Source organism: Bradysia coprophila, unplaced genomic scaffold (genome assembly GCF_014529535.1).
Source record: "Bradysia coprophila strain Holo2 unplaced genomic scaffold, BU_Bcop_v1 contig_594, whole genome shotgun sequence".
NCBI classification, from domain to species: Eukaryota; Metazoa; Arthropoda; class Insecta; order Diptera; family Sciaridae; genus Bradysia; species Bradysia coprophila.
In genome coordinates, this window is record NW_023503833.1 from 1 (window position 1) to 15127 (window position 15127).

Sequence of the window (15127 nt, forward strand, 5' to 3'; positions counted from 1 at the left end):
GACATCAAGTCAACGAAACTAATATTTAAGGAGATTCATCACAGAATTCAACGTTAAATCACACAGATTCAATTCAGTCAATTAAAGAGAATTTATATTTCAATTACGAAGACTATCTGGCCATTTGTCCGCTAATAGTTTATTATGCTACAGCACCGACAGAATCGGAACGGTCTGGGTGTATAGCTAGCAGTTTAGTGCCCGTAGATTTGCATATTCATGGAGAGCATCAAGATCATATTGGTGCTGAGGATCGCACTTTGGGTGAGTTAATATTTAAGAAATGTTTTGATCGTACATTAACCTTGTAAGCTACATCAACGTTGCTGAATGTGGTGTATAGGTTTTAGTGTGTAGATTGTATATGACGTTTACTACAATCTAACATTACAGTGTGGATCTATGCAACGCTTTCAATTCTGGGTACAAGTTTATGTGGGCTTCTTGGTGTAGCTGTCATACCTTTTATGGACAAAGAATACTACATTCAATTCTACAATTTTTGGTCGCACTGGCTGTCGGTACACTGGCCGGTGATGCTCTCCTTCATCTTCTTCCACACGTAAGTGTTTTCGAAGGTTATGTCTCGAAGATATTTGTTGCTATTATCGTTAACGATTTCAGGCCATGATGACATTTGCCAAAGATGCTGATCCGCACATTACCATGACTCTGAAAGGATTGGTAGCCAGCCTGGGAGTATTGTTTTCTTCTTGTTGAGCGATTGCTCACAATGATCGCTGAATGGCGTAAAGCAATCGAGGAAAAAGGAGAAACCATCGTCACGAGTTCGCGTTATGCGTGACCCCGAATTGACGCGAAACAAAAATCGAACTCATCCGGTAAGGAGTGTAAACACAAGTATAGTTCCTATCCATATTGCTATGACGAGATAGCAAAAGACACGAAAGACGATCATCATCACCATAAAAACGGTCAGTCACCGATAGCAAGTGATAATCAAAATCACAACAGTAAAGCACATCAGCATGAACACAATGACTACTTGGATGCGGCTCAAAACTTACTGGCACAAAACAATTATTCCATAGCTGATGGTTATGTTGCCTTGAGAGCGGCGAAAGAAGACGGACATCACGTTGAAGGTGGTTCAGCACTAGTTGAAAATGGTTCAAATGAGTCTAAAGACAAGCCGACAATCAAAGAGGAGAGCTACACAATAATTTTGCGAGAACACGAGTCCAAACATCATGGCCATTCGCAGTAAGCAAATCATGATTTTTGAAAGAATTTCCGATCCCACGAGATGTATTATGCTAATCATGTCAAATTAACTTACAGTGCACATGGTCACGTTCATTCACCTCCGAGATCTATGTCTGCTGTTGCTTGGATGGTCATCATGGGTGACGGTTTACATAATTTTACTGACGGAATGGCGATTGGTGCTGCTTTTTCGAATAACATTGCCGGTGGATTTTCTACAGCGATTGCTGTTTTCTGTCACGAATTACCACATGAATTGGTTAGTATCAGTTTGTTTGTCTGCACCGTTCCTCCACTCATTCGTTTAGTTAAGGCAAAATTGATAACATTTGAATGTTAACATAGGGAGACTTTGCGGTTTTACTGAAAGCTGGAATGTCCGCTCGTCAGGCGGTTTACTACAACGTTTTGTCATCCGTTCTAAGTTTCTTCGGCACTATTCTTGGTATTTTAATCGGTGATACACCGGAAGCTTCTTCTTGGATTTTCGCTTGTGCAGCTGGAACGTTTATTTATATTGCATTGGTCGATATGGTTCGTTTAACCGTTAGATATTTCGATTAAGAAAAACTAAAATTTTGGATTTCAGATGCCCGAATTGACTACATCGCACAAAGAAGGATTCGCATTTTCCCGATTGTTACTTCAGATGCTAGGGATTTCATTAGGCATTGGAATCATGCTAATAATAGCAATATACGAACATGATCTCAAATCGTTATTTTCACCCAACTCACATGCTCATCATAATTAGCAAGTCATCAGACAGTATATGATATCGTAACGAAAAATTGATGAGTTTTGCATTCATTTTCAATTTTCTTAATTTAAATTTTCTTTTCTTTTTTTTATATGGAACAATAATACGAAAAAGCCAATTGGTCCTACAGTACTAACAGAAGTTATTTCGCTTTTTAATCGTATTTTAGATAGTAAGGATATTTTGCGTGAAAAAATAATATGAAGATGATGATTACAATATTGATAAACTGTTTGCCTTTTCTAAACAACATTAACCTGGTCGCATTTCATTCGATGAGTCATTCTAATTGATTCGTCCCAGGAATTGGCTCCTTTGTCTTCTTATATCGCGATTGACGACCAGTTTTTGTGTTCACTTTGGAGTTATGTGGTTCGACGTGTTATGAGTTTGGCAATAAGACATTCGCATTTACTAATCGAAGTAAACTTTCTGTTTGTTTTTATTGGCTCATGAGATAAAATCACAATCCGGAATTTGTGAAATTACGACGATTCTTTTAACATTTCATTGGCCAAAATGTTTCATAGGTGCTGTAAGAACGGTATGGAATGCCTGTTGGGAAGTTGATTTCTAAAAGTTTGGCAAAATTCACTAAAAGATTTGTCAGAATTTACCAGAATTAGCTATGACGAATTCTAGAAAATTTTGCGAGATACCGGAAAAACTAGCAAATTCCTGGAAATTTTAGTAAATTATGAAAATCAATTTCTATAGCACTGCTTCTAGCATAGAACGAACACTAATTATTCCAATGTCAAGAAGCCTCCAAATTTTTGACTTTCGTGTACGATTGCATGTGCTGGTTTTATTCACACCAAGAAACCAGAAGTCTCCTAATATTTCTTATGTTCATGCTAGAAGCATAGCTGTATAATTTCCCAAAAATAGGCTTAACCTTGTCACCTTTTTTAAACGGCAAGCTAATCGATATCATCCGTTACTTCTTTTGTGTGAAGTATGGCCTACTAATTCTTTTACTTCGTTTGTTTTAGCATTATATGATTAGCTACAGGCCGTAATTTCTTATCATCGCCGTTAACGATAACAGATAATGTGGAGAAAACCGAAGACCGAAATTCTAGCATTTTTCACTCGTCCAGATGAGCCACATTTTGTTTGACAACGTTCAGTTTGCTTTTGATGCTATCTTTCCACCCGAATCCCTTTTCAAAAATGTAGGACCGCAATAATGACCACGAATATGTAAGCTTTTAACAGAAATAAGATTTGGTTGTAGTCGTTTGACTAGCTCTGAGATTCTGATGGAAAAATATCATCAAAAATGAAATACGAGCCACACAAATGTACGCTACAAATTTAGCTGAGCATCGATGCCTCTTAGGTGTTTTTTTGTTCCATTTCAATCTTCAATCATTTTAATTGAAATATTAAACGAAAAGTGAAATCATTCGAGTCATAACAGTAGAACGACTGCTAAGCATATTTTTCACCATTGCCAACTATACGAAGTTCCGATCAATGACTTCTGATTCGATTGTCACTCTTTTCATGGATTTTATTATAATTTCAATCGAAATGACTTCAGTTATTCATGTCTGTGATGTGCTGATTTAATAGAAACAAAACTTTTTGTAATAAAAAAAAAATTAATTAGAAATGAAGTATTTTTGTAATGAAAACTACGAAACTTAACTAAATTAAGAATGATTAATTGTGTCTATTTTCCGAGAAAAGAAATATTAGATCTAAGGTAACAAAGCCACCCACTTTTAAGCACTTCATAGCAGTGAATTTGATTTCTTTTTACAAATAATTAATTTTAAGTTTGTTTTCCTTCTGTTTTTCTATACCTACTATAGATATACCTAATAATGATAGTGTAACATAAACAATATAATGGAACGTATTATGTTTAGTATGTAGTAGAAATGACACATTAGGCTTCTTTTTTTTAAATTAAATTTCGTTTACGATTGTTGGTAATATAACAACGATTTGGTTTTGTTTGTGATTCTCCAATTGCTAGTTCATGAGCAAGGGAAAATTTTGGATGCCTTCACGAAATTTTATTTCAAAGCTTGAGCGGTTAGCTTCTGCTCCTACTCCTTCTACTTTCTTCTGACCAATTTCTCAACTTCATACACTAGTTCCGTTAAGCAAAACACTTTTGAATTTTTCCGTGACTCCGATCTTTAAGTATATCTGCACCAACTCGGACAAACTCTAAATTATTGAAAGAGCCAGGCGAAAGTAAAAACTACTCACTTGTGGAACTAGTCACGAGAAATCATGTCTTGAGAGTTTTCTAGCTTCACTTTTACACAGCGCAACGGTCTGAGACCTTAGCCCTTATGGTTATAGTCTAACTCTGCTTGAACTAGTCAGACAACGTTTCCAATATTTTGAAATCGAAGTTAAAACTATACCGACCACTGAATAAAACATTATCCTGACGTCTCTATTGAAGCCAGTAAAATCAGAGAAGTATTTGAACTGATCGCAGGAATAGGAGAATCGAGCGCAAGATAAAGAGGAATTGATCGCAGAAAAACAAGAATTGTTCGCAGGAGAGTGAAAATTTGATCGTAGAATACATTCTCCTTGTACAAGATGATTTAAATTGAAAACTTGAGGAAGAGTTCCTGCAATCCTGAAAACAGAGAAGTATTTTCCTTTTATACAAAATTATTGGGAAAAAAGATTTTCCTCCTACGGCGATCAAATTTTCTCTTTTCCTTACGATCAATTCTTTTTTTTTGTTTCGATCAGGTCTTGTTTTTCGTAATAAATAAGAAAAACATAGCTAACGCCGACCCGTACGAAACACCTATTCGTATCAAAAGCCTTTATTGTGAAACTCTTCATTTCTCTTACTTCATTTTCTTCTCTGCTGAAAAGCTATTCGCGCTTTAAAATCACTTGAATTATCCACTCTTTGCCTTGCAAATAAATTGCCGGAGGCAATATAGACAGCCCCGTACGAAGTCAAATTTCATAAATTCCTATTTAAACAGCTATATTTACCTATATTTTCCTATAAATAAACATTCCACAAATGAATTTGCTATTATATAGCTCTACATGCTTGTATATTGCTCAATATAGCTGTATATAGATATATATAGAAGTCCACATATGGGATTCCTAAAACCCCACACACATAACCAATTACTTCTCTGTTAACAAAAACTATCTAAGTACAAATTTTACCACTTTATATCGTTTTACTAAAATCCAATATGGCCGCCGGCAGCCATTTTGTTAGGAGACCGGAAATAGTACCGACGCTTTACATTCGTTAATACCTTTCAAACAAAAAAAAATTCATGAAATTCGGTCAAAATTTACTCGAGATATTGTCAAAATACACCACGTTCACTGTACTTCCGAGTAGCCAGATAAGAGCTCACTCCAAGAGACCTAGCTCACGCTCCGGAGAACATAATTTCATTAAAAAAAATTTCCCTGATTGGTACGGTCAATGCCTATCTAATAAAGCTAAAACACACGAAATATGTTCAAATGTGGCCGACCTACAAGCAAAAACTGCTTGCCGCCCTGTGCCTGTTCCACACAGGTTCCACACGGGTCTAACTCACTAGTCGGTCATCCGATTTCCATAAACTTTTTTTTTGTCGATCGGTATTGTAAATACCTTTTATTTGACGTATCACTTACAAGTTTAACGTTTAAATGTCCGGAGATATCTTCGAAAAACCGTAAAGCACTTATTGGGCCACAGCTCGGGAGGGGTCGATCCAAAATCACTCATCTTCGAACTTAGCCTGTCTTTTGACATTACCAAACGGGAAAAAAAAGAATTTTCAAAATCGGATGCGTTTTACTCAAGTTATCGTGCAGACAGACAGACGGACAGACAGACGGACATTTTTTTTTTTCGCGGATTTGGCATCTCTAGACAACCACAATAGGTTTCCCCTTACTCAGGGAGTCCAATTCGACGTGTTACAAACGTATGCGTAAACCTATAAGACCCCAGTACTTCGTACGGGTCTAAAAAAAACATTCTCAGGATGGTCGTCAGGTGTTTTTATTTTCACTCAATTTAAATGCGTTTATTTACAATTATAGATTCTTACAATCGGTGATCAATTCAAATTATTGACGGAATAATTCTAAGCTTTTTTGAAATGTTTTTGGTTATACGTTAGAACCTGAACCATCAGGTCAGGGTATTTGGCCAAATTCTGAACGTTGCTTATTTCTGTCATCGGATTTTTGGCACAGAATTCCAATGCTACGTTTTTCATTCGGTGAGCGTTGTGCAGTTCTGATGTGATCAGCATGTTGATTACATTATCCGAATTCATCAATGGTATTGCGGACGCTTCAATTGCAGCCTTGATATCCGCAATGTCATACTTGTCCGCCAACACGATCATTTCCAGAAACATTTCAGAATTCGATGGTACAGTTCCGAAATAGATTACATCCATGAACAGTTCGAAAGCAGCGTACGAGGTGTCTATAATTTGGATCGGTTCATTAGCGTTTGGATCATCTGCGTTCCACGAAAACATTCTGCGAAAAACTTCACTTCTGTCAGCCAGTATATGCTTGTGAGCGACAACCAATTTGTCTTCGAAACTGAACTTCACATCAGTGTACTCATTTCTCGATGCGGCTTTGGTTATCATTTTTGGTAGAGTAGTGACTAGTTCGACCGATTGTTGTTGAACGATCGCTTCTTTCGATTTTACCAGTGCACATGAACAGAAAGTTATCGCTTCGTAGGGATAAACAATTTTTATCTTCATCGTACCAATTTCTGAATTTGCGGGCATTTTACATTGAAATGCTGATCCATCGTAGACACGAGGGCTGTAAAATTCCTTTGTATTCACATCAATCGACAGTATGTACTTGAAACGTTTGTTGATTGTTTCATCTACAGGTTCTATTCGTAACAAATGATTTGGTAAATCAGCAGAAATTCGCCATTTAAGTTCGCTTTTATTGTCATGTCCAAAAATGCCGGTATGAAATATGCCTTGTCGTGTGGTACAAATCATCTTTGTTATTTTTGCCGAATAGCCAATAATAAGCGAACGATCCTCATATTTAAAAACTTTACTCCCTTCATAATCAAATCTAAATTCTTCCGACATATCAATTCGATGATTGCTCTACTGACTGCTCCAATTAAGTTTTTTTTAGAGTTTTAATTGATGTAAGAAATTTGTCACTTGGTCTTTTCTGGTACTGCCTGTTTTTTTGGCTGTGCGCTATGTGCTATGTGTCAAAGTATCTCGAAACAGTGTTGGGGTGCAAATATATCGACATAACACTGCACCTCATAGCACGAACTTCAGAGGTATGTATCTTTTGTAAAGATTCCTTAATGAGTTAGCGAGCTGTAATCATTAAATATTCCAAATCGTCTAGTGAATTCAGTGTTAATGCTAGGAGTCGTAACAACAATATGTTGAAAATGACCATCCGTTTACGACATTTCATGAAATAATTTTGCCTATAGGATCGTTTAATAGTAATTTTCATGCGTCGGGCCCGAAACTGAGGGAATTTTAGAATTTTTAGGCAATGTGTCGAGTTGTAGCCCGAACGAAGTGAGAGCGACAAGCAAAAGTGCCTAAAATGAACCGTCTCACTTCGTTCGGGCTTCAACTCGCGAAATTGCCAAAAATCTACCGTCCACAACAGATATGACAGATACGTAAAAATATCTACGTTCTTCGGGCCGACATTAGACCATTTCTGGTATACACTTTCATAATACCAAAGGCTCTATACCAGGCAAAAGTTGACCGATTTTTGAACGTTGGATTCGTTCCTTGCATCCGCCGTTTATACAATGACAACAAATGAATGAGGGTGATATGGATTTTTATTGTGCGCGAAATTTTTGAAAACGCAAATGATTTTTGTGGAAATTTTTTTATTTTTATTTTTTTTAAGGTATTTCAGGTTTTAGGTATTTAGAGTGATATATATTTGATCACCCTAAATACCTAAAATCTGAAATACCCTCAAAAAAATAAAAATAAAAATTTTTCCACAAAAATCATTTGCGTTTTCAAAAATTTCGCGCACAATAAAAATCCATATCACCCTCATTCATTTGTTGTCATTGTATAAACGGCGGATTTAAGGAACGAATCCGACGTTTAAAAATCGGTCAACTTTTGCCTGGTATAGAGCCTTTGATAATACCTATCGTTGAGCCCCCTCTGGGATGTCTGAGAAATGGTTTCTAGCTACGGGCCTGCTATGACTCTCGTTAGTTCTCAAGAATGTATTCATCTAACATCTAAATTCATTTTAATTTTGATTCAAATCTTTAAGTTTTATTTATCAAGCCTGAATCTTTTTCATAATCGATTTTCTGGATTCGACTAAAATGTTAACTTTAACTTGAGTTGACCGAATTTTCGTATGTAATGCGTGCGGTCATAAAATATGTTTATGATTGAAAGCTTTTATAACACAAAATTTTAACATAGAAACCATATGAATGTCTCCTTGGTCACATAAAATAAGTTGAATGATAGAAGGATATAAAAATTATTACTTTTACAGACGGCAAGAATACTTCATTGGGACAGCATAAAATTTGATATGGAAATGCATCGTCTTTTCGCTAAAAATATGTAACGTCTTTACATTCGTGGAGCCACCGTAGCTTATAGTAACTGTTGAAAAAATTGACACAACTGGGACGAAAAGGGAGCAAAAAAACTGTTGTTGTTTTATATATAATTAGAGAATGTAACGTTTTTGGTCTGCTTTTATATAAAATCTTTCATTTGTATTGAGAGTTGTTAACAGAGAGCGCCCACTTAGTGGATTCAACTGAATTTCTAAACAAAATTTCAACTGAACTGAAGTTGTACTAAAATGTTGTATGAAATTTCAGCGGATATTTTTTGCAATCATCGTAACCTCCTTATATACAACCTCTTATATACAACCTCTTATAAAACCACGTTCAGAGCTCATTATATACTTGTGTCGTCGATGTCATTAACAGATGACGTAGTCATATCCAATACTCTTGCCGCCTTGCCGGTAATAAAAGTGCAACCAGGGCAATTAGCACAAATAGCGAGAAATAAAACTCCAAAGTTCATGTTGTTGCTACTTTTTTTTAACGTTTTTCCATGACTGAGCAATTTCAATTAAATTACATTTTTTCTTGCGAAGATGTTTGCTGTTCTATAATCTACAAGAAACCAAAGTGTGTAAAGTAAAAAGGAGTATGATTCGGATGTGGCAGTTAATTTTAGCTGTTAGAGCAGTTAATATTTAAGAAGTAATTCTTATAAGATGTGTACCCAAAAAAATAAGTTGATTTCCTCGTTTTCATGCACTCTAATTGCTCGTTTAATTAACCTTTTACAAACAGCAACAGATTAGTAACTTGTTTTGCTTACAGTCCTCTCTAGTCGTTAACAGAAAATCTTAAACTTTATTTATTCTATACCTTTCTATGTATTCGAGAGCGCTGCTGAAATGATGCTTATGACTTATTTTGTCTTCATACTTAACAGACGACTATAGATATATGTTTCCACAAGGTGATGATCTATATTCCCACTAAGTCAACCATTTTCTCGCACATCTTTACTCCTCACGTCTTCGGATTTCTTCTCTCCAACAATTATGCTGCTTGTTACAATGTCAGTGCTTTATTTAGAAAAAAGAAAAATCTGAACCATTTTTTAATGGATTCGTAAATCTTTCATGAGCATCCAACGACATCAATGTGACAGTGATGCGTCGATGCATATTGACAAAAACAAACATCTTTTGAATTAAAAGAATCGAAAAGATTTAAAAGAATGTTACTTGAAAACTTGAAATTAAATATGTCGGTTTGACTTCGTGTATAATGTATAATATGCATTATGCACTTCGATCCGGTTATGGTCAAGTTTTGGATCGAGATCAAATATATGCAGGTGAATATATATTTTTCCATTCCTCTTTCTGAAACGTTGCTTTCAGGTATGGTATTCGCATAAACGAATTTGGAACATAGTCTGTTCGAATTCAGAGCATTTTAGGATAAAAGTTAAAAGAAAAGAAGTAAAGGAATTTGAGTGCTTTAAACAAAGAAGAGTAACAGATTTATGGATAACGTGGGAAAGTTCGTGTTTGCTGACGAACGATTTTGATGCTGTTATATTCCCAAAAAAATTCCTAGAAATTGCTCTTAAATTTTACTATATTTCCGAAAATTTCATCCAATACCATCAATTCCAACAGCTCCAATTGATTCCCAAAAATTAAACTCTAAAATTCCAATACTTACCACAATCCCATTGAATTTCAAAAATTCTAATAATTTCCAAAAGTCCGTTGCCTGTCCCACCAATTATCCCATCGATAAAGGATCACAATTGAAGCGAAAAATCGGCAAGTTAGCTGTGTCCTTTAATTTGTAAACCATATCACGATCAGAAGAGATGAAGTGAACTTCTATGCTGAGAGTACTTACCGAAACGACATGCAGTCTTCAACTAAATCTTTAAAAAGGGTAACCTGCAAACGTTCCATGATAGAGAGGGAAGATTGTGAGTATGGACCTATTAACTGTCGGATTATTTGAGAGCTCTAAGTAAAGACACCAACACAGTTTTTATTCCTTATTTCATTTTAAATTTTAATTTCGTTTGCAATGATCAGTTACGTATAAAAAACTATTACACTTATGGAGACGATAGACTAGAACTGATAGTGAACAGGAACTCTACACACACTAATTATCCATTTAGAATCCAAATCAATGTTGTTAGGATCATATTTCTTCGAGAAAACTGGTCGAGTGTTGCCTTCACTCGGCTCGTTATCGAAAGGTGAATACAACAATTGCTCAAAGTATTTGTTAACAATCAAAAACTCGCCATTACCCAGCATCTCCAAGTTAAATTCGGCTGTTTTGTCGCCAGCTAGCGTACTGGTTATCGAAGCTCGGAGAACATGTTCATCATCGCGACTCCCTTCATCGATCAAGAAAACTGAGTCGCCATACTTGCTGCTTCTGATAAGAATTTTCGTGCCATTCTTGGTGAAGTAAACGTTCCAATAAAATGCCTCGTTCGTTCGCGTTCTTGAGGTATGTACATGGCGTTGATTTATATTGGCTGGCTTACCGGCGAACAGATATTCATTATTCTCGGCATTTTTGATACATAGGGAATCGTAAATCAGATCTCGGAGCTCTACGGGTAGATTCTTTTCGACGGTTTTTTGCCAAACTTTATTGTCTGACGACTTCACATGACGCAATCTGATGATTTCAAATATAATCATGGACATGTCTTGCCCGCGCATGCGGCCCGTTGATTTTAGCATTAAAACCAGTTCGTTGATCAGATTAAGTTTATGACCAACGGATGTTATTTTCTTCAAAAAGGTTAGGAACTTTTCGACGCCGCCTGTCTCAGCACCTTCGTAAATGATTTGTACGAGAGTCGGAATAAAATGCTTCATTGCTTCCATACGCCTGTTTTGTTTAAAATTACAGCGATACTATCAAAATCGTCATTTTGAACCATGGTTTTGATATGGACGAACACATCGTTGAGTATGCCACGGTCTTTTTCTTGTATACGACTTACTTCAGCAGCCAAAACCCAGATGTGGCGATCCACCATTCGATTATCTTTTTTCAATTGATCGCGAACGACTTTGTAGCCATTTTCTCTGCTGAGCTTTGGCAATCGCACAATGAATCGGCAAATATTTGGGAAATCGTCTTCGTTTCCGTATACAGCCATCACAGCTCGTTCGACATGCGCTTCATGATCCGTAACAATGGCGAACGCAGCTACAGCTTCATCCAACTTTCCACGTTGTAAGTGCTCAATTGCAGTTTGAACATTGGCATCATTCGATCGCTTTTGTTCGGTCTCCAATTTGGTTAGGACCTCGGAGATTCGATTTTGCTGTGGTTGAAATTCATTTTGAAACCGGACCACCATATCCAACCGATCGCCAGACTCCATTTTCTTCGCAATTTCCAGAGAGCCAACGAATTGTATAATCTTTGATTCGAAACTCGTTTTCAGCGTTCTGTAGATTTGAGACGATATTGGTTGAGCGATCACTATTCCGAAATCATTTCTGAGTTTTATAATTTCCGATTTCACTCTGTCCAGCTTAGCGCAATCCGGCGAAATTTTAATGCTGATCTCAGCGTCTCGTAAAACAGTCTCGGGGTCATAGTCGGGAACAAAGGCATTTTCGATTTCATTTAACTCATCAACGGACGTTACACATACAGCATCTGATACAGTTGGTACGGTGCTTTTCAACTTTATCAAAGCGTCGAAATGGTTGAAAATATTTTGCACATCGACGGAGCGTTTAATGTCCTCACTGGAAGTGCCTAGAATGCAGCCAGATAATAGAGCTGCGACGAGTAGTAAATCCATTATACGATGATTTTTCCACGTTGTTCTCATATCTAGAAACAGTAGAGAGATCTAATCAATAAAAGTTCAGAATTCTTTTATGCTAAATTCTGTATGGCATCAAGGTCAGTCGTCCGGAATATGTTTTTTTTTTTAATTGTTAGACTAAAATCAGATTTAGAGGGTTTGTAAACTTTTTGAAATTAAAACAATTACTTTTATGGTCTTTCGATAAATTATTTAACTTTTCAATAATCAAGTAACGGTAGATCCAGAAACGGTGAAAAGAGGCGCGAAGAGGCGCCAAAATCGTAATGAACGCGTTGTAGCAATAATTCGTTACCAATCGATGTTATTGAAATAGGAAATTATATTTGTAGCTTCGTTATGCATTTCATTTATAAATTTGCAATAAAAATATTTAGAAATCATTTTTTTTTTCCAAATCAATGGATTCTAAGTGAAAAACGGGACTTCGATTTAGAAAGATCCAGAAAAGAATTCTTTCAAATTAATGCTACCGATGCGAACGTGATTTCCGTTCACATTTAGCTACTTCTCATAGAATATTTTAATGGAATATTACTTACCAAATGAATAGTATTTCCGTGGTTCAAGTAATTACACTTTTTGCAACAAATTTTCGGCTAACAGCAATGTCACAGAGATTAAAAATCTGAACTCTACACACGAATAATTGCAAAGTAATAATGAGACGACTCAACAGTTTTTCCATGCTTCAAACATCGGTATCTAGTATCGATGGTAGTAGGGATACAAGCTAAACAATAACCCATTTGTTCTGTTCTTGAAATAGAATTCGTTGACTAGGTCGACTATTCAATACCATCCCCTATATTATCGACACAGCAGTGTTATTTGTTATAGACAACGTCGACCAAAAAAAGCTGCAAGTTCTGGGTAGAGTTGCCCGATAAACAATGCTTATAGTAGTACTTAACCTAATGACGTTAAATATTATATATCCAACACACATTAAACTAGATCAGTATTTAGTGGATTCGATAGAACCCATTCGGGATGACTAGTCAGCATCAGGTGTATTAAATAAGTTGGCATAATGGTAGAGATTCATGTAAATATATTTCAGATTAACATCGATTTCACATCATTTTAGTATACACCACCACTCAGTGGTACAAAAACTTCTCAACAATACAACAGCATCATGCAAAATAAACTCTTTTATAATACAAATTCTATTCACCTCACTTAACTACATATCCCTCTTCTTCTCGATATTGTTACTCCCAGAAATAAGCAGGACAGTGTTCAATCTTTATAAACCATGAAAACAGTGGCCACAATGTAGCAAGTTGCACCTGGAAAAAGGTTATCATAAGTTTTATACTAGAAAAGTTGTCTGGTGTAACCGGAAAAGACTACCTTCATATGTAAATGTCGAATAATTGTCGCACTTTGGATCAACATTAAAGCCCATCTTATAGTCAATAAATTGCTGAAGCTTTTCGATTATTGCTACGATGCATACTATGCGAAATCTGCTAAGATTTCCAAAATAATTTCAACTCATTCAAATTTATTAGCAAAATGTATTAAAATTTACCGATCATGTCTTAACATCTTGATCCGTCCACGAATTTCCCTCGATAAAATCTGACAAAATTTGGACGATATTTGTGCATTGTAGGTTTGAAAGAATTTGTCGGTTTTGAGTTGTTCTTCGATTGTACTTTGCAGTATGCGATAAATCTCTTCAACGTTCACTTTTGGATCACCTTTCGGCTTCACTTCGTCCGGTTCAACAGATTCAGACCCTTGGTGTGTCTCCTGTAACGCTTCCTTCAGACGGTTCAAATTCTTTTTCTTGCCTAACGATAGTAAGTTAAATTGATCGTTCAGCAGAGCATTCATTCGGGTATTTGTATGTATCGTTGATTGAATCTTGTTTTTCCAACCACCGAATCCGGAAGCCATGACTAGAGCTTTTTTTATGTGGGTGAATAAATAAATGAGAAAACTTTTTTTACTTTTTTATTTTTGTTAATTTCGGCTTGTCGAACGGTTTGTGTGCCTCAGTGAAATGCCACGATATACTGAAACTTATTCTTGGCTGTTCGAGGATGGGTGTTGTAATAACTTTAAGGGAGGCTTGCATGTCTAAGGCAAAAAATATACATATAATACAAGAAGTGCATTGGAAATAGAATTTTTCAATATAAAATGGATTTTCATTTGGCATGACTTTATGCTCCCATATTATACGATATTTCTATTTTTCATATTCGAAAATAGAATATCCACACCACACACACATGTGGTTATGTTATATCTATTCTTTTTTCCATTTATACTTTCATAATAGCAGCCGACTCTTTTTGAAAAATAATAATCTCGAATTGTTGAGAAAGCAGGAAAGGCATGACTGTCTAATAAACATTCTTTGACCTGAAATTGTCTACCTCATCGATTTGATGAGAAGTAATTTTATTTTGGATCCAATCACTTGCTTAGAACAAATTTTTAATTTCCTTAAAGCAAGCGTTTCGTGATAATTACTAATCTGTTACGTCTTTTGTTTATAGGAATCAGTTTACTATAGCATCCGAAAGTGGCAAGAGCTGGTTCTTTAACATTGCGAAACAGGGCGAAACTATTAGTCTTAGCATAGTGGAGAATAGTTATTTTCCTAACTTATTCTGAATGGCTTTTTTTTAGCGAATAATAGGTTTCCAGCACGGGCCGGATGCAAGTTCTGGAATCGAACTCGCTTAAAATTCAATTTCAGAACTCGCCT

General features: G+C 36.0%; 3 protein-coding genes and 1 pseudogene across 4 annotated transcripts; 1 reads left to right on the forward strand and 3 right to left on the reverse strand.

The window, feature by feature from the left end:
* Positions 1–66: 66 nt before the first annotated feature.
* On the forward strand, positions 67–3942 carry LOC119083374 (annotated as a pseudogene).
* Positions 3943–6087: 2145 nt separating this feature from the next.
* Positions 6088–6984, reverse strand: LOC119083375 (BTB/POZ domain-containing protein At4g08455-like). The gene has a single exon (XM_037193089.1). The coding sequence runs from the start codon at positions 6982–6984 to the stop codon at positions 6088–6090; it is 897 nt and encodes a 298-aa protein (XP_037048984.1).
* Positions 6985–10568: 3584 nt separating this feature from the next.
* Positions 10569–13149, reverse strand: LOC119083372. The gene is made up of 2 exons (XM_037193086.1): positions 12939–13149; positions 10569–12401 (listed from the first exon to the last, which is right to left on the reverse strand). The coding sequence occupies exon 2, from the start codon at positions 12397–12399 to the stop codon at positions 11422–11424; it is 978 nt and encodes a 325-aa protein (XP_037048981.1). The 5' UTR covers positions 12400–12401; positions 12939–13149; the 3' UTR covers positions 10569–11421.
* A 283-nt stretch (positions 13150–13432) lies between these two features.
* On the reverse strand, positions 13433–14395 carry LOC119083373 (tctex1 domain-containing protein 1-like). Of its 2 annotated transcripts, none has more exons than XM_037193088.1 (3): positions 13937–14395; positions 13756–13871; positions 13433–13691 (listed from the first exon to the last, which is right to left on the reverse strand). In XM_037193088.1, exons 1-3 carry the CDS (start codon positions 14305–14307, stop codon positions 13642–13644), a joined length of 537 nt encoding a protein of 178 aa, XP_037048983.1. In that variant the 5' UTR covers positions 14308–14395; the 3' UTR covers positions 13433–13641. The 2 variants fall into 2 exon arrangements, with proteins under 2 accessions (XP_037048983.1, XP_037048982.1); XM_037193087.1 differs by having other exon boundaries at positions 13756–13874.
* Between the last annotated feature and the right edge of the window lie 732 nt (positions 14396–15127).